At 37.7% G+C, this 20,846-nt stretch overlaps 1 protein-coding gene and 1 long non-coding RNA gene across 2 annotated transcripts; both read left to right on the top strand.

Moving 5' to 3' along the window:
• The first annotated feature begins 3,033 nt into the window (after positions 1 to 3,033).
• On the top strand, positions 3,034 to 5,434 carry LOC105440629. The gene is made up of 3 exons (XR_004063825.1): positions 3,034 to 3,080; positions 4,531 to 4,655; positions 5,157 to 5,434. It is a non-coding gene; the product is annotated as an uncharacterized LOC105440629 (long non-coding RNA).
• A 5,515-nt stretch (positions 5,435 to 10,949) lies between these two features.
• LOC115923295 (uncharacterized protein YBL113C-like) lies at positions 10,950 to 17,674 on the top strand. The gene is made up of 3 exons (XM_030983735.1): positions 10,950 to 11,089; positions 12,576 to 13,099; positions 17,232 to 17,674. Exons 2-3 carry the CDS (start codon positions 12,586 to 12,588, stop codon positions 17,672 to 17,674), a joined length of 957 nt encoding a protein of 318 aa, XP_030839595.1. The 5' UTR covers positions 10,950 to 11,089; positions 12,576 to 12,585.
• Positions 17,675 to 20,846: the final 3,172 nt, after the last annotated feature.

Here is a 20,846-nt window from a genome sequence, read left to right as displayed (position 1 = left end):
ATTAAAGCTCTTTGGAAGCGCATAGAGATGTTATTTCATAACGTATTATGCGCTATACAAGAATTAAACTAATAAACAAAATAAAGAGCAACCATCAGCTCCAAAAGCCATAGTATGGAAAATAACCTCCATCTTTATCGATCATTGATTTGAAATCGAAACAGGACATCCCACAACGTCGTTTTATTCTGACATACAAACAGGGCCCCTTACTACCCAAAAGAACAACAAGGGGGACACTTCATATCGTTAACATTTTTCATATAAACTGTTAATAAATTATACTAAAGAAACACAAATTTGTCTAGAATATGGCGTCCCCCAGGCTCTGTGATCGGCCCTCATTGCTTTAACATATACCTTCAGCCAGTGATATATAGATATCTTACATTAATATGATGTCTTATCAAACCATATTTACGGCGACTACAATCTCTTCGCATATTAGGTGTTAGCTTTGACAAGCATATGAATATTTCAAATTATGTTTAAAATGTAGGTGTTAGCTTTGACAAGCATATGAATATGTCGAATTATGTTTTAAATGTAGGTGATAGCTTTAACAAGCAGGAATATGTGAAATCATGTTTTAAATGTAGGTGTTGGCTTTGACAAGCATATGAATATGTGAAATCTTGTTTTAAATGTATAGGTGTTAGCTTTGACAAGCATTATTATGAATATGTCAAATCGTTTTAAATGTACGTGTTAGCTTTGACAAGCATATGAATATGTCAAATTATGTTTTAAATGTAGGTGTTGGCTTTGACAAGCATATGAATATGTAAAATCTTGTTTTTAATGTAGGTGTTAGCTTTGACAAGCATATAAATATGTCAAATTATGTTTTAAATATAGGTGTTAGCTTTGACAAGCATATGAATATGTCAAATTATGTTTTAAATGTAGGTGTTAGCTTTGACAAGCATATGAATATGTAAAATCATGTTTTAAATGTAGGTGTTGGCTTTGACAAGCATATGAATATGTCAAATTATGTTTTAAATGTACCAAAATATGTTATTTCTATTTACGTAACCTCAGTAGAATAAGGAAGTTCGTATATACAAAGATTCATCAATGTAGTTTTAAGATCTCTTGTTTAGTCTGGTGTAGATTAGTGTAATTCGCTTCTATATTGCTTATGATCTTAACCCCCCTCAGCTCCCCCAACATAAAGCACCACGGCTCATTCATTGGAAACAACAGAATGTAAACGTCTCACCTCCCATCACTAATCTTCACTCGCTGCGCGTTCTTGGTCGTATCATACAGAAGACCCTCTCATTTACAAGTGTTGAATAGGACAGTTAGATTTGCACGTCGACATAGTGGACTGCTATATACGTGTCACGTCCTTTTAAGGCACTGTGATTTCCTTTTAAGGCACTGTCGCGTCCTTTTAAGGAACTGCCATGTCTTTTTAAGGCACTGTGATGTCCTTTTAAGGCAATGCCAGTGCCTTAAAAGGACGGCACACGCAGCGGTCCACTAAGTCGACGTGCAAATCTAAAAGTCCCTAATCAGGCCAAAGCATACCCAGGTGATCTATTCCGTTCGCACACCTGCATGACACGATCAGCCAGTACTAAAACACTTACCGTCCCTCTAACGAGTAAACAGTTTTCGTTATTGCTCCCAAAACCCAGAACACCTTCCCCCGTCTTCGAATCGCCATACTCTCATACTTTGGATAGTTTCTGCGCTCTATAAATGTATTATTATTATTATTATTATTATTTCTTTTTAGTAGTGTTTTTCTATTTTTTTTCTTCTCGATTTATAGTTAATGTAAGTTTCATATGATAATGTTTATTTTTGTTTGTTAGTAGTTTTTTCTGTTTATGCGCCTTGTATCTAATAAAAGGCGCTTTACAAATGTATTATTATTATTATTATTATTATTATTATTATGTAATATTATTATTATTATGTAATATTATTATTATTATTATGTAATATTATTATTATTATTATGTAATATTAATGAAAATTTAGTTCTCTACCGTCGGTAGTTATTTGAAAATCTTATCCATAAATAGTATCCAATTTCACCTTTTGTTTTTGAGTGTTTTACTACAACTATTACTACTACTATTATTACTAATCTTTATTGAAAGGGGCAGCTTTTATAAAAGAGAGTGATATAACCCAGAACAAAATAAATAAGATCATAGAAGTAAAGAATCTTGTATTTATTGGTCAGTTTTGTTTTGTATCGAACTCATGATTTTTAGAAAACCTTTGTTTCAACTAATTATTGACCTCGAACCTTGTTAAATGGATAGTTGAGTTTTGTTTTCAGACCGCAAATGCCTTCAAAGTGCATGCTTATTGCTCTTATTCTTATCTATGACATTTCTAGTGCTTTTTATGGGGACCAAAATTGCTATGATGGTACTTTTAGACCCCAAAATGTGTAAAATTTATCCAATACGATCATACCAATTCAGCTCCACTTTCGAAAAAAATACGGTGACCGTCAATTAATAAATAAATTAATAATAACAATACATGGGCCGGCTGGTTGTGCGTAATATACCCAACACGACAAAGCCAACAAGAACAAATCCAACATCGGCATTGGCTAAAATACAACATAAAAGGCGCTATTTCGTTTTTTTATCAAAGAGATTCGATCATACACAGTATGTCCTCCGTAGGAGGACTAGAGGGCCAACTAAAATCATGACCTTTGACATTTCATAGGTTTTGCATTGGATGCATTATGGGGGTTTTGTCCGATTTGAACGACGGTTTTGGAGGGTCAATGAATATTCATGAGCAATGACGTAAAAAATACGCCAACTACTGTTTGTTGATTGGCCATCGACAAAATGTTTTATGTATTAGGTCATGCATAAAACATTTTTTTCATTCCCAGAATTCCCTACGATTTGAGCACGAAAATGGCGGTTGTATGAACTGCAACTTTCAAGTTATTCAATTACGAACAATGAAACATTTTTCTTTTAAGTGAATTTCTATTATAATAGAAGTTTGTCAAGTACATCTCAGTGAAGCAGAAAATCTTCAGGCGAACATTGACATCGAAGTGATACCCTATGATATCAAGAAAAGTAAGTAAAGATCCATTTTGTGTGAAGGTCTCTGAAATGATTGTGATGTGTTCGTCATTGCAGTGAGCGGCTCTCCGCATTGTCACAACGTATTAACCGGTTAACCCCCTACCCCATCCTCTTTTCTTTCTTCTGACCAAAGAATATTAACTAATTGAATGAACTCTAATTTAAGTCATCGACGCTAATATTTTTAGAAACAATCAGGATTTTACCGTAGGTTATTTCATTAGAGCACATCTCATAATTTTAAGTTCAGTTCATAGCTTGATTACCGATAGTAATCGGTCGTAGATGTGGACCTGTTGGAGACTGCGCAAATGGCTCAGTGCTAGTCCAAGCCGATGAGATCTCGTCGAGCGGTTTATGATCTTCAATCCGCCGGTTCTAGCCGGCTGTAACACTCCACCAAGAAGCGACTGCGTTTCCTGAGCTGGCGCGGCTATAACTTACAGTGTGTTACTGTAAAGCCTAGGGCTAGGCTAGTATTCATAGCATAGTCTGGCCTGAATTTTCTGTCTCTTTTGTTCGTTAGCCTCTGATTTGGGTAGGGTCGGCTCCTCTCTTCAGCCGACCCTACCCAAATCAGAGGCTAACGGACGAAAGAGACAGAAAAATTCGGGCTAAGCAGAGCCCAAGCAGAGCCTAGGGCTAGGCCTAGATCTAGATCTAGGTCTAGAGTCTAGTCTAGATCTAGATCTAGATCTAGCACTTAAATATAAACAGCATTTAACCCGCATCTAGTATAGGCCTAGATCTAGGGCTAGATTCTAGGCCTAATGCATTCTAATAAAGAAAGACTAAATAAATGCCTGGTGTAGCACTGTAGGTGGATCAAATAAATGATGTGGAAGTTATGGAGAGAGGGGGGGGGGGGGGGTGTGCACAATCATTCTGTGCCCCCTTTTTCAGATGTGGCATAGGGATGGGTCTAGATCTAGGTCTAGAGCCACCTACTAATAATATTAAAAATAGGCAATTAGATCTAGATCTAGCTTGTGTTATGCCATAGCAAAGAATTCCATAGCCATGGGTCTAGTCTCGTTTTTGCTCCACTAGACTAGACTAGTCGTGCACATGTGTCATTATTGTGATCCAGCTCCAGATTCAGCTTAGTTTGAATGTAGATCTACTACTAGGATAGATCTACCATCAACAACAAAAACAAAACAAAAAAGGTGTCTCCTCCCCCCCCCCCCCCTCCCACTTTCCCTGATTTTGCTCTTAGTTATGTCATTGTGCCTTGTTTGAAATAATTAGTTTATTTTCAGGATTTTATGCCACCCCTTTTAGTTTTATGTTGGTGAGAATTCTAGATTCCAACCCTACATATGATATGGATATTTCTTTCTCTATTAAAGGACATGAACAAAGTTATAAATTGATAACTAATGCATGCATTTGATATTAGCAGGAACCTTACTAAGTTTATGTTTTCTTTAAATTGTAGATCCTATGGAACAAAGAAGCAGATAATGATCACACAAGTGCAACAAAGCGCACCAGGACCTGATCATCAAATGTTATGGTGTAGATCTAATCAGGAACAGGACACCTAAGTTGAACTCTGGCAAGGTATGTTTGTATAAAGTTCGAAAATATTCAGGCTGTATAATCTAAGCCCATGCGAACACCGCACTCGACTTTGACTATATACAAAGATTTGGGGAACTGCATTATATCTAGTAATTCTCATTTATTCTCTAGCTTTTTATTTAGGTGACAAACTATGGTGTTGCTACAGTTTATTCTCTAAGCATATTAAAAGACGTACCCAAAGGCATTTTCCCCTAAATATTACATTATATCTAACAAACTTTTGTTCACAAAAGTCTAGCAAATAATAACTTAAAATAAATTGGAAATTACTTTCAAAATAATTGGAAATACATCTAAACCTTTGCTCTTCTTTTCAGAAAGGCCCTATCAGATACATAAGTGTATCATTTTTTAATAAATTAAAATGCAAGACCTAAAAAAAGTGGGGAGGTACTAAATCTATTTTTGAAAATCCAATATAATGCAGCAGTTTTAATCTTATTTGATTTCTCCTCTCTTTTTGTTTTTATTATGCAGGTTGTCCCATGCAGAAGGTTTGATTCCCAGGCTTCTTTTGTACAAGTCCCTTGTCCACCCTCATCTTGAGAACTGTTCCGGTGTCTGGGATCCCTACAACATCTCAGATGTCCAGGACGCTACTTCACAATGGGGACCACAAGTGAACCAGCAGTTTGACTGAGATGATCAGCACCTTTAGTTGCCTACTATATCTACAACTACAAAGCACTCTGCAAGAAGACTGGGAATGGTGCACAAGATAGTCAATGGTCTCCCCGCTCTCCCTTGAAAATTTTCCTACTTATAGCTACTTGCGCCTTCTATATAGCAAACAATGCCTAATCGGTGCCTGTTGGTCCCCCATGATCCTCTTTTTCTTATATTAATTGAGAGCTGATTTGATGAGATAACCACCTGTAAGTGACCTTGCAGGATGGTCTAATCTCCCTGACCAAACTAGTACAGACGGGCTTTAACAAATCACGAGCAGGAAGTACCATGACATGACCCTCCAGTTGCACCAAGCCAGAAGCGACATAGACAAGTTTGTATTTGCCCAACACTCTGTCCCAAAGTTAATGGAACTTACTTTAAGCAAATATAGTGCATGCTGACAGTCCAGAGAACTGACAGGGACTACTTCTGAGGCATCTACTCTCCTTATCCCACTTAGAAACAATCTATCTTCCTCACACCACTTGGAATCTTTAGTATTAATTCATCTTCGTGATAGGCTACAACGCCTTTTGAAGATTACCAGAAGAAGAAGAAGAAGATATATCGAGGATCATGAAAGTAATCATTTGTTCTTTTAAATCGTGTACATGTAACATAGTTTTTTTTTATATTTAATCTTAAGTCAAGTTCTGACAATATATTAGGGATGCTGAACTGGATAGTAAATTGAAGGGGGGGGGGGAAATAAATGATGTAGTTCATAGTAATACTGTAGTAATATAATTAATAACATTAATAATAATAACAATATTACAAAGAGTAACAATAATGACAATGGTCATGATAATAGCAGTAATAATAATGATAATACAGGTAGTAGTACAAACAGCAATAATGTCCAATGTAAGATAAAGTACTCATAAAACTCAGTATATACCTGTGCTTTACATAATAAAGTAGCATGTTGATATTATTGAATTTTTTTTCCTCAAAATCTACAGTAAACTTTTACAACTGAAAAATTTGAATTCAAGAGACAGCACCCCCCCCCCCCCCTCCCCCATCCTTTTGTCATCCTTTTGTTGATGTCATGTTGGATTTAAAAAGATCTTTATAAAAACAAAATATGTTGATACATGAGTTCATAAATATTAATAAATTAGTTAATACTGCTTAATTCTGTTCTTTTCATTTTCTTATTTTGTGAAAAATATTTGATGATGCTGGTGATTATGATGATGTAGGCACTCTGTAATGATAATGCTCTATGACTGAGGTGAGATGGGGGCTGATGCAGTCTTGTGTAGAATTGAGTATGGTGTTCGACCTTTTGATGTTTGTTTATATCTGGCATCCAGTGGCGGATCCAGGGGGGGGGGGGCCCCGGGGGCCCGGGCCCCCCCCCCCCCTTGAGAAAAAAATCATGTAAAATCATGTGATTTTTACGATTTTGGGGGTTGTGGCCCCCCCCCTGGCGCTCAAGGGGGGGGGTGCAAATTGAATTTTTTTTTGAGGATCAAAAAAAAAATGTGCTCACTACCCCCCCCCCCCCCCCCCCCCCCCCCCCCCCCCACTGAGCGAATTTTTTGGCCGGCGCGTTTTTCAAATTTTCGGGAGCAAAAAAAAAAAAAAAAAAAAAAAAAAAAAATTGTGCTCTGTACCCCCCCCCCCCCCCCCACTGAGCGACTTTTCGGCCGGCGCGATTTTCAAATTTTCGGAGCAAAAAAAAAAAAAAGTTGGGCCCCCTCCCCTAAGAAATCCTGGATCCGCACCTGCTGGCATCAGCGAGATAGATTTAACCATCTTTCCTAATGAGAGAGAAAGCGGAAATGTAACAAGAGAGTGGGCAAGACTAATGTATAAATACAGTACAAAAAATGGTTTACAATAAAGATGAGGGGGGGGGGGGGTTAAATAAAGAATAAGTCAATGCCAAAATGATGAAAGCATAGGTAATTGGGGTGTGGATGGGGGAGGGAGGGTAATAGAGCCTATGGAAATGTCAATATTGGAAGGGGTCCCTGTATTGAAAATGTTACTGATGGGGGGGGGGGGGCAAATTTTTAAAAAATCAGTGGCGACGAATGCAAGAATGAAAAGAACGAGACAAAATAGAAATTTCATTGGGGATGGGGCACAATATGAAGATCATTGAAGTCGAGGTGAGAATGATTCATCATTTGGACACTAAAAATATGAATATATGACTAGTTGAGTGGGCTAAATGATTATTGCAATTTTTCTGATTAAAAAAATATTTAAGTTAATAAACGAACAAAACAAAAAGAGGTAAAAAATGAATTGAGGTACCACAGTGAAATGGGGTCATTATTTTTGCCTTTTAACTGAACTGAATTTTAAAAATGTACTTTCCATCCTGGTGACAGTGAAGTTTGTGGCCCCAACTAAGTCAACCATTTGAAGTTTATTTACCCCCCCCCCCCCCCCCCCCCCCCCCCCCCCAACACACACAGCTCCCCAACTCTGACCTTTGTTCTACATTTATCGGCCCAATTAAGGATTCTGTCGATATAGTAACGCATGCGCATTGTCTTTTTTTATTGCGATAATATGCTTATAAGTGGAAAAGAGCTCATGAATATTCCAAATTTTAATTTAAATATTTTGCGCGCTGCGCGCAGTCCAAAATCCCCATTTCGCTGGTGCACTAAAAATTTGTCGTCTTCATAGGCTAATACACGATAAGTGGAAGCAGTGTGCACTTTTGACCCTCCAAAATTTCCCCATGGCTAGACGGATGCAGAAGCGGAGTTGAACCCCCCTGTTTTTTATTCAAATTATCGAATAATTTTGTGGTGATACACAAATATTAGAAGTCGTAATACTTATGGATATTTCAGCCGTCTCTGAACCGATTTTGATCAAACAAAGATGATTTTGTCATTTAAATTGTATGTTTTTTTCAAATTTGACACGCAGTTTTTCATTATCTCACAAAAAAATATTTTGTGTAGCGCCTTCTGCAACAGAACTCAACTATCTCTTTAATAAAGAGCCCATCTATACGTCATAGCGAATACAAAGTGGGTAAAATATGAACATGATAATAATAATTGCTTATATAGCGCTTCACACTTACTTTATCAGAAGTCTCTAAACGCTCTACAATAATGCAGCATAATTACCCTGGCTTTAGCAGTGCAGCTGTTACGCGCGATGCGTTTTCAAGGAATAAATCCCTACCAGGTACCCATTTACATCACCTGGGTGGAGTGTTGCAAATGTAGATCAATGTCATTAGTACAGCGGCGGGACTCGAACTGCGGACCTTGTGGTCGAAAGTCCGGCTACGTATCCACTAGGCCACGACACCTCTACTACATGCACACGTTTGATTCAGTCAATCTGGAGAAAAGACTGTAATATGTTTATCCTAGTAGTATAATTGATGTATTTTTATACACAATATCTTCTATTCTACTTGAATTTAGCAACAATGCATCAAGTAAAATATCAAGTTTATTTGTAAACCATTGATATATCTTCTTGTTAACAGTATAAATATATTAATATCAAAATCAGTTTCTAGACTAATGCTCCAATTCCATTAGGTTCATTCATTTACTCTTCCTTTGTTTCTGAAAAAAGTCAAACATGACGTTTGTTTATTCATCTTTATTCAAGAAACAACATATAACATAGTAATAAAGATGTTACATAAAACCCAGGACCGAAATTTGAATAGCATTGAATGCATCGCATGCAGGGTTAAATAATTACAATACACAATAACAAAACGGAACAGAGAACATCATAACTTTAGTTTTTTAATTAAAAACATTAATAATTTCTAACAAAAAAAACAAATACAAAAATTATTATTTTCTTAGTTAGGAATACCTCACTATACATTTATATACCGTGGTCATATCTATCAATCTCTTCTTAATGAGTGATCAACCACGGGAACCTATCTCCATAGAGAGAGAGAGGGGGGGGGGGGAGAGAGAGAGAGAGAGAGAGCGAGAGAGAGCGAAATAGAGAGAGAGAGAGAGAGAGAGCGAGAGAGCGAGAGAGGTCCCGTTATAACAAGTTATATACGTCTCCTAATTTAAAGTAATTACGCCTCCCACGTGCTGATTCCAAGTTTTTCTTATTCTTTTGAAACATTACTCTTCCCAATTACATATACCTCACCTTACATTTAGGTACCGTCATCATTATCTATCAATCTATTCTTAGTAGCATGCGTAATCACACCACGAGAACCTATCACCATAGAGAGAGGGGGAGATAGATAGAGAGTGGGGAAGAGATAGAGAGAGAAAGAAAGAGAGAGAAAGAAAGAGAAAGAGAGAGAGACAGAGAGAGAGAGAGAGAGAGAGAAGGGATGAGAGAGAGAGAGAGAGGTCTCGCTATTGTAAGTCATACAAAATTGTTAAACCAATTACATTCCCAAGTAATGTTGTGATTGCCAGGTGCGCTACGGCTGTACAAAATAATATACGATCCAAACAGTACGGTTTTCAGTTGTGGATACCTTACTTTGCATTTACATGTTTTTTCAACATATCTATAAGTCTTTTCTTGTTATTGGGAGTTATCAGACCTCGGGAACCTATCTCTATACACAGTAGTTTGGGAGTCCAGCCGGCTTCTGAGATATCATGTATTAGTCCGGCCAGGCGCGTACGCAGGGGTGGGGGGGGGGGGGGGGGGGAGGGGGGGGGGTTGAGGTTTTTGCTATTACAAGAGGTGAGTGTTTTGGAGAGTAGTCATGTAATCATGTTATCCTATTTTACAATCCACTTTTATCAGAAATTATATACTACTTCTACTTCTACTGATATTACTGCTACTATTACCTACTACTACTACTACTACTACTACTACTACTACTACTACTACTTCTACTACTACTACTACTACTACTACTACTACTACTACTACTACTACTATTACTTCTACTACTACTACTACTACTACTACTACTACTACTACTACTACTACTACTACTACTACTACTTCTACTACTACTACTACTACTACTTCTATTACTGCTACTGCTGCTACTACTACTACTACTACTACTACTACTACTACTACTACTACTACTGTTACTATTACTTCTATTTCCATAACTCATTGTCGATATTATATATGTTCAAATGCGCTCTACAATCATATAATGTTCAGAAAAATTGAGTTTTGAAATGCTTTCTGAAGGCATCAAGATATTGTTGGTTGGGGAGAATTCGAGGTACATGTTCATATCCTTGGCACAGAAAACACTTCAAACAAAATAATAATAAATACTAATAATAATGGCTTCTTATATAGCGCACATGTCCGTCACGTTGTGACGCTCCTGGCGCTGCCCCGATTATTACCCTGGCTTTAGCAAGGCAGCCACATGTAGCAAACGTTCTGAAAATTGTGTGACATTACTACGACTTCTAGAGCACAACAATCACGGCATTCAATTCACATATTTTAGTATAAAAGATTTATTCAATAATTTGATTTACGGCTCCTTCGTGCCTAGTGAAAAGGGGAATTGTAATGCCACGCTATTATGATCATCAGAGGTGAGTTTGTATCTACTTCCGTATCAGGGTTAACTCGCTACTTGTTATGCACTATTACACCTGACTCGTTCAGGAGGAAGCGAAATTCATTTTCTCTCCATATAAAAATCAACTGTTATCAAGATCCGTATTATTTTAGGAAGAATATTTGCTGCCGTTTCTTCGGAAAACAATCATCGAGAAAGCCTAACCAGGTATAAATAGCAGCATCTCTCAAACCAAAAGGTAGGTTCAATTTCTTTAGATTATTACATGTTAACAATGACTTGATGCTTTTAACGATCTCTACAAGTTAATCTAACATTGGTGCTTACAGTATTATTATTATTAGCCCGATACCTGAATGCAACTATTACAATCATACTTCTCATCACAGCGTACACTCTCCACTCCGCTGTGTAGGGGGAGCATATATTTCAGCATGTCGTCATTTTCCTTGTACCCACATGCTTATCCAATCATGTTGACTTCTGTATCCTATCGGGTACCTATTTAACTCATGGGTGGAGAGGACCAATGTAGATAAAATGCCTTGATCAGAGACATAAGTGCCATGCCGGGGTTCGAACCCACGACCTTTGTATTTCCAGTGAAGTGATTATAAATCCACTCAGAAACGATCCCCATGACAAGATTCAAAATTAATACTTGACTATACAGATTGACACAACCTGTTCAAAATATGATTGAACTTTCATGCAAATGTGGTTAATTATCATGATCATGGTTTTATGAGAGAATGTTGGCGTATCTTGGTAAAAATCGGTTTCGGACAACCCCTCCCCCTATTAAATGGGAACTTTTTCTGATTGCTTCCATTAAAAGGACAAACCTCGATCGGTTCAGATCATTGTACCAAATGATAGATCTGTCCTTAGAGAAGGTCTGCACATAGGGGTGTTATGGTCTAGTGGGCTGTCCCCGCACTGCGAAGTACAGTGTATAGGGTTTTAACGCTGTATTATACAATGATTTTACCTTATTTATCGTATTGCAATATTGTGGGGCACAGTGCAATGTATCTTAGAAGTAGCATTGAAGTACTCCAGAAACGTGCAATAGGAGTAATCCACAATATTCACAACCCCTTATCATTATAATTATTATTATCGTTACTATTTTTTATTAAAATCAATTTAAATACTATTATTACTACTTTTTGTATTATCATTATTTTTGTTATTATTGATATTATTATTGTTTTAATATAATTATTATTATTATCATTATTATCATCATAATTGTATTACATTATACGTAATGCAATATAATAATCTCACGTTTCATTTCCTTGTATTTTACAGCGAAAAGTATTGAGGTTGAATCGTTTTGTTGTCAAGTAATTCCCGCACAATGCAATTGATATAAGCAAGATGTATTTCTTGTATACATGTGAGTACAAAATACTCACCTGTTACAAGCTGCATGCTATACATGTAGGTTGATTTCGGATCAAATGTAATACCTCCATGGAGAGGAAAAGCTAAATCAGCTAAGAATCGTAGCGTTGTCAGACCAGTAATACAATTGTCTACGATTTGAGGCCGATTCGACTTTTATTCTCGTTAGAAGAGTGAAATGCACTCAAATTTCTGTTTGTTAATATTATGATCATTATTTAGAACCTAAATCAGGATGATAGTGGTTGCATAGAATTCCATGTCTAATATAACCGCCCTTAATAGAAATTGTTTTCTTGATTATTCTACAGAGGGGCCACCATGGATACCTGGCGGGTTGCTGCAGTGCTTTTAATCACCTCGTTTTCTTGGTCGCTTGTTGCGGCAACTTCCACTATTTTGATGCCTACAACTGGTATGGCATCTACCAATAATACAACGCCAGACGCAACAGCAGCAACAAACGCTACCACTGATGGGATTAATACCACAGCTACCCAAATTATGGAAACATCGCCTCCTACAACTGCAACCATAGCGAATAGTTCCACATCAAATGATACAACAAATGCAACAACACCTACCACAGTTGGCACTAATGCTACGGAGACGGAGAGTTCCACATCAAATGATACAACAAATGCAACAACTCCTACCACAGTTACCACTAATGCTACGGAGACGGAGAGTTCCACATCAAATGATACAACAGGTGTAACAACTCCTACCACAGTTACCACTAATGCCACGGAAATGAATAGTACAACAGATGCAGCAACCCCGACCACACTGGCAATATATACAAACGCAACAACAATGTTTTCGTCATCATTAGGTAATGTATCACATTGTCTTTCTCATCATTCTTAACCAAATACTTTGCTTTCAGTATTATGCATTATCAAAACATTAAATACCGATGAGGAAAATTTACAAAAAGTTGTAGCTGTAATAGCATTTAGAGACATGGTTTTTCGGAATATCATCATAATCATTATTATCATTATTATTACTAAAAGCAGAGAAGGTGTCAATTGGTAATGGAAATGGAGAGGGAGAGGGAGAGAGAGAGAGATAGAGAGAGAGAGAGAGAGAGAGAGAGAGAGAGAGAGAGAGAGAGATGGGTGGGTGGGTGGGATAACGGTAGGGTGGGATAACGGTAGGGGAGGGGTGGGAGAAAGGGAGGGGAGGGGGTGGGAGAAAGGGAGGGATGGACTTTGAGGGATATCTATTTAGAGAGAGATATATAAAGAGATAGATAGATAGAGAGTTAAAGAGAGAGAGGTTGAGAGACAGAGAAAGAGAGACAGAGATGGAGAAAGAGAGAGAAATAGATGGAAAAGGGAGGGGGAGGTAACAAGGGAGGATTCTCTTGTCTAAACGCAGCAAAGTTTTCTGTATAAAAGTTGACTCTCTGCTTGGCATAAAATTGTTTCCGCAATATATTTCAATATTTCACTTCGATCAGAAACGATGAACTTTTTGTTCTGTTTTTCTCTTCTGAGAATGAGGAAGAGTGGCTTAAAATGTCATGAATTACAAATAGAACGTACAAACAAAGCATTGCATACACACGTCCAGGAAGTTTAAGTCCATTAAAGTAAATGTCTTAAGGAACAATAATAAGGAAATTGTGATATCATGGATTTAATGTCGATATATTTGTTTATTTTCTCTAAAATTGATTAATTTATTGTTTATTTTATTGATAATTATTGACTACTTAATTAATTTACTTATCTGTTTATTTATCTTTATAATTGCAATACTGATATTTCCTTGAACGTCGAAGTGACAATGAGGTGATGTTTCTGCATCTTATCAGAGGAAAGTAATGAAACCAAACTACATTGCTTTCTGACGGAGCCCTCCATAATATCCTCGTGGTTTTGTAGTGCCTATCAATATTTGTATACGCGTTTCTATGGTCTATGTAAATCATACGAAACCTGTAATTTTGCCATAATGTTCGACTACTAGACCTTGAAAAACACGAGACATGTCATTCAAAGAATGTTTGCTTGATCGTATTGTATCAAAGGGAAGTTCAATTGACAATACGCGATCACCAAACTGGAACGAACTACACGTTACAGGGATTTTCCCACCGGCGAAGTCATTTCGACGTGCTTCAATGGCGCCAGGGGTGGTGGAGTGTCTTTAAAAGTAGGGGTGCACCAACATAAAGGGTACTTCTTGGGGGGAAGGGCACCTACAAAGGGTAACTTTAAAGCCAGAACAAAACCCAAACTGTTTAGACAATGGTATATACCCTTACATTGTATTAGGAATGATCTTCAACTTTTTTCGGTTACGTGATCCAAGATACTGCTTTAGCACCATGCTTTGTAGTTGTACGTGATTGTCTTAAAGGGATCCGGTAACTTTGTCTCAGATTCTGAAACAAAATTCTGGATTTAGCTCATGATGCAATGATAATTATAAACCTTTAGGTCAGTCAGGAACCCCATGACTTTTACAAGCCGATCGCCTGTCTGATTATCAATATATTCATGATTGGAATTACAAATTTTGAAAACCGTTCGCCTGACGGTTTTCATAACACTACAGTCTATTGGGGAAAACGAGTATGGTAAAACCGGTCACTCAAAGATTTTTACTTTTGTGAGGCACTTCTTGATCATTTTGAAGCGCAATTTTTTTAGGGCTTCAATATTACACCATATCACAGACACAGATAACACGTAGGGCCGTGTATCTCAGATTTAACATTGTTACACGATCCCTTTAAGGTCAATTTGCGAGCGAGCGAAGCGATTGATCACAAAATTGAAGATGTCCAAGGTTGCTTTGAGACCGATGCGGTCTCATCATTTCGATCAAATCACCAATCCTAATGGGGCTTTAAGCACAGTCTTATAATGAAATAATGAATGAGACCCCCCTTTTTTAATTAATGAGATAGGCCGACGATAATTACGTGCAAGCGTAGATATATCAAAAACACGAATAAACAGCCACACTGCCCAAATATCAGGTGACAGCTAACGAAATAGTGACAGTTCATAATTTTCCCTACTCTGGGCGGCCGGTTGAGGGCCCAGCCCCGTGCCTCATAAGCCACTGCTCAAGAAGTGCAAATATGTATGTTTACGGATTCAGAATGTGCAAGGGAAATTTTGGAGAAATTCGAGAAAAGTGGGTGGGGGGGGGAACTCTATAATTTTGTATATTTATACAAAAAAGGCACCTTTTGTACAAACTTTTGAGAACAAAAAACAAGTCTGAAAAGAGGAACAGCAATGACATTTAACCGAGCCGTAATTCATTGTTAGTGCCCTATAAATATTCCAAAAAGGAACCGCAGTTTATCATAAAACAATCTAGTGCTTTTTCCCCTCTTCATGCTTGTTAGGGATTTTCCTCAAGGACCGAACTAGCGCGCTACTGTAAATAGCCTTTACAAACAAAAAGGGGAACAAGCTTTTTGTAAAGATTTTTGAAAAGAAGTGTCATGTGGAAAAATTGCATTTGAGTCTGGGGTTTGAAATGCAGACTTAATGTGCTATAAATATTTCAAAAGAAACCAGTCATGTTGAGGATACTGTGTTGCTCTCAAGATAGCACGATCTCAAAATGATAAACTGAAATGATGAACATATGCGTTGGGCACGTAAGTTATTGGGTGAAGGGTAAAAAATATAATTAAGAGGCAAGGAAAATTAATTGTGCTTGAAGCCGAAGTCACACATGTACATCGACCTTCTTTAAACATTTTATATAAATTACCTCGAGATATTTTTCTTATACAATGTGCTCAAATTTTATCCAACTTCTTCTGTATTACTTTTCTCTTGGAGTTGGAGATATTATTGAAAAGACGAACCATGATTTTCGACACACAGACATCAAAACTTTTAAGTATTTTGAAGACAAAACGCCTGCTAAGTAAAATATTCCAGACGCTAGAAACAGTGAAAACTATTAAAAGAGTATCATGGCTTGATTGTAAATAACGTCTGCCTTTGAATAAAAAAGTTAATAAAAATAACATACTCTAACAAATTACCTTTGACCTTTTCTGCTACATGTACGTTGCAGATTTACACAGTTATTCGCGTTTGTAAGCGGTCGCGCGTCTCGGACTAATTGCACTTCATGCCAAACAAGGGAGACAGAGGGTGTATTGTACAAAAAAAGAAAGCAAGAATATCAACCATGATACTTTTTGCTTTCCGGGTGTAGTGATCAATCAAAGATAATTGTTAACTTTCAATCACATGCAAGCTGTCGGGTTTCCTATCAAAACTCGACAAATCGTCTCGTTTAGGACAAGAAGACGAGATGACGAGTGATTGAAATTTGGCAAATCGACTTGTTCAGGACGATGCCCCCATCACCTGTGATTTGGCATAAAGCTTTTTTTTCTGGAGGGGGGGGGGTACCTACAAATGTATGTATAAAACTGGCTCACCCCTTCTTTTGATTTTCAGCTGAAAGGTTCAGCATGTACGATTTGACTCTTATCCATATCTCCAACATTTAAGATAGCTTTGGCCGGGTAGAAAACAACACGCAAGAGGTCCCCTCCCTCTTTCAGCGACTTCTTCAGGGATGTCACCTTCGCTACATTTCGCCTACTTGTTCTATACAAGTCGACATGGTTAACTTGCCGGGTTCCATCAACTCGTATTCTTATGTCCTCGTCCTAAACAAGTCGACTTGCTGAATTCCAACAGCTTGTCTTTTCGCCGTTTAACTCGTCTTTCGTCTTCGTGTCCTAAATTATCTCGTCATCTCTTTGGCACTTTTAAGCTTCTGTAATTCTTTTACAAAAGTAATTTACTGAAACATTAGCTGTTCCAATGGAATGCTTAGTATCAATTTCTTAGAAACCCTCAGAGCCAAGGCTAAGGCCAAGGTTTGAAAAAGCTGACCTCGTGATGCTTTACATCCAAGACCGAGCATCGAGGCACTTTACTATCTAATTTCATTTAAACCTACAGAATCTTCTACCGATATATCGGCAAACACATCGGTGACATCTACGACGAGTAACGCTACTCAAACAATGATGAATTCGACAACACCAACAGCTCCTACCGACAATATCACGACCACGAACCCGATGTCGACAGTGATGACGAATACTACAGGCAATTCAACATCATCTACCATGTCTATCACCACAAACAATACGTCGTCATCGACCATATCGTCGACAATTATGAATAATGTTTCGGGCAACGCAACGACGTCTATGACCTCGACTATGGCAGTGTCAAACACGTCTACCGATGGGCGGATAATTACGAATGGTTCCGACATCATTTCGTCATCACCGACAACGCCGATGACACCAGCATCGAGTAACGTGACCCGAACTGAACCTTCAAATAAAACGACAAAATCAGCAGGAGATCTAGGTAAACATCTTGATGTAAATTAAAATCATAGATTCGAATGAACTATCTACCGTGCACCCACACACATGCACACCCAGATATGGTGCGTATGTGTGGTTACGTGTATAATATTTGGGTAAATGATGATGGTAATGGTGATGACGATGAGGGGGTATCATGGAGAAGAAATGAAAGTTTCTTTCATCAGAGATATCAGCTCCAATCAGAGTGAGATTAAAATCTTTAGTATAGGAAATGGATGAATTATTAGTGACATATCAAGGTGAAAAAGAAAAAAAAGGCATCTCTTGTGGTTCTTGAGATATCGCAATAGCAAGGCTAAAACCTGATATTTCAGAAATTATCCTCTGTGATATTTGAACTTGGAACCCAAAATCTGATTAGATCATCTTCCTATGGTGTAACATATACTATCACCAAGTATGAGCCTCGTATCTCTAGAGGATTTTGAGATATCGCGATAACAAGGCTATTTCTAGAATTTCAGAAATTGACCTGTGATCTTTGACCTCTGACCTAGTTACTACAAATCTAATAAAAACCGTCTTCATATGGTGATACATATCATCAGCAAGTTTGAAGTTCATATCTCGAGTGATTATTGAGATATCGGGACGGACGTACGGACGGACAATCCGACAACAGAATGTCTCCGGTACCACCTTCGGTGGGCGAAGGCATACAAATACATTTCAGCTTGATATTGTGTTTACGATATCATTTTGTTAACAATTTCTACAGGCTTTTTGACCACTCACGCTATCATTGGGATATCTATCGGTGGTGCAGTGCTTCTACTCATCTTGTTCCTGGTAATCATCTGCGTGTGCTGTAGAAGGTAGGTCTCTACTCATGAACGTCTGTTCGGGAAGGGGGAGGGGAAGGGGAGGGCAATTTCCCCCTCTCAATAATATCAGAATAAACTGTGCATCCCCAAGAGCGGCTTTGATTATTTCAAAATTTTGTCCACATCCCCCCCCCCCCAGACAAATCGATGCCAGTGTATCTATTACGCTGTTACGCACATTTCTTATGATTTTCCCCTTTTGCTGAAATGCTCCCCAGGGAGTGGAGAATGTGCATACAGTTTGCGCGGGCAAGCCTGAATCCATACCGGGATAATAATGTAAAGCGCTTAGAGACATCGTCGATATATCAAGCGCGATACAAAAGCGGAGTATTATTTACACTATTAATATTATTTTTGTTCTCTCATTGGATCCCCTTCCATGACTAATCTTCATGTTATAATACATGTATTGTCGTATTTTCTTTTTATCAATAATTTTAATAATATTAATTTCCTCTTCCGCCTTTTGTACATTCATCGTATTGTTACATTGTCATCGTACTCGTTTCATTTCCCTCCTCTCTTAGGCGTATAAACAACCCTAATTTCTTTTTATTTTGTTTTCAAGTTCCCTTTCTGGAAAATATTTTGTTCAATTACTCATCAGTCATTAGGCAAAATGAACTCTATTTGGTTAATCCTTCAAAAGAATAAAAACTATGAATTCTAATGCACGAAGTGTTTTCAGATACATGAGGGTCCTCATATCTGAGAATTTCTTTTTCATTTTTAAAGTGAGCGTAAGCATGATTATAATGTTGCGATTTCATGTGGCAGTGTAGCCTACTGTACGCGTACACTGTCACTTGAAGTTAAATCATTCTTTAAGATCCCATCATCAGAACATAGAGGTGTGGTGGTCGAGTGGTTTAAACGCTTGACGGGAGATGGGAAGGTCGTGGGTTCGGGAATCGGCGCGGCCACTCGGGTGCTAAATGGGTAATGATAGGAAGAAATTCCTTGATTGGATGGTGTGGGCAAATGAGATTTGTAGCATAGCTATTAGCAGGATTTTATTATTGTTATAATTATTATTATGATAATGACTAAGCTGCAATTTCAAGTGGCAGAGTCGCCATACTGATCTGGTAGGCCTACTTAAAGTTGAAGCATTCTTGTTGTATTATATTACATGATGTTAATGAAAAGAATGATGTCTGACTCCCCAATCCCCAACTCCCTTCCCCTTCCCCGATAGGCCAGCCAAGCCACTCTCAGCCACCATTAGAGAGATGCACAGTGAAGATTTCGACCGGGGTTTCATAGCACTCGATCCCATCAACGCCGGACTCAACGGTGATGTGAAGAATAATGTGGGCATCGATGGTCCAGCCTCTCTCGAGATCAAAGATGAACTCGTTCCAGAGAAGGAAGCGACGGAAAATAAAGCACCAGAATCGGCGACCGCGACAGGTAAGTTTTACAAATAAAAAACAGGGGCGGATCGGGGAAAGAAGCCTCCTAACAAGACCTTAACTCATATACCCAACATAGCCAGCGACATGTATATTTGTACTCCAGTGACATTTCTTGAAAACATATCTTTTCTAATGTCATTATTGTGACTCTGAAAATAGTGAAAGCCTTTACTCTTTTGTTTAATGTTTATGAAAAAAAGACAAAAAAGATGTAATCATTCTACTTAAAGAAGGGAGGATGTTATCTTTGCTTGTCACAGATTTCTTAAGATTTCTACTACTACTACTACTACTACTACTACTACTACTACTACTACTACTTCTACTACTACTACTACTACTACTACTACTACTACTACTACTACTACTACTACTACTACTACTACTGCTACTACTACTATTACTACTAATACTACTACTACTACCACCAATACTACTACCACTACTACTACTACTACTTCTACTAAAATAATGATAATAATAATAATAATAACAATACTAATAATATAGCGTTTAATAATAATATTTCTGAGCGCTGTACTACCATCTGAAAAGATCACGATTAGAGACCTTGTATTTCGTAGACTAATTCATCACGTTCATAGAGCATTGTATATCAAAGGTTAATCATTCAAAGGATGTATGAAATATTAACCCTTCTTCCTTGTTTCGATCTGCTTGCTAACTTGCCTGTCTACTAGACATAACGGTCCCCGTATTTGGAATGATTTAACTGATAAGCTAATATTATGCACAACTATATCATCCTTTAAAGTTCTATTGAAGAGACAGTTGGTCTCTTCTTATTTCCCTTAACTCTTTCTTTTTAGTTGTTCTACCTTGCAATGTACCATGCATGTGTGTGCGTGCGTGCGTGTGTGTGTGTGTGTGTGTGTGTGTGTGTGTGTGTGTGTGAATGGTGTTTGT

The sequence above is a fragment of the Strongylocentrotus purpuratus genome, unplaced genomic scaffold (genome assembly GCF_000002235.5).
Source record: "Strongylocentrotus purpuratus isolate Spur 01 unplaced genomic scaffold, Spur_5.0 spur5_scaffold_13, whole genome shotgun sequence".
NCBI lineage: Eukaryota > Metazoa > Echinodermata > Echinoidea > Camarodonta > Strongylocentrotidae > Strongylocentrotus > Strongylocentrotus purpuratus.
This window is presented reverse-complemented; position numbering and strand designations above follow the sequence as displayed.

What these genes read in the sequence shown, in the direction of transcription:
- LOC115923295 (XM_030983735.1), top strand. Translation starts at nt 12,586, where the DNA reads ATGGATACCTGGCGGGTTGCTGCAGTGCTTTTAATCACCTCGTTTTCT. An exon ending in AATGTTTTCGTCATCATTAG is followed by an intron (nt 13,100 to 17,231) that starts GTAATGTATCAC and finishes TTAAACCTACAG; the next exon opens with AATCTTCTACCGATATATCG.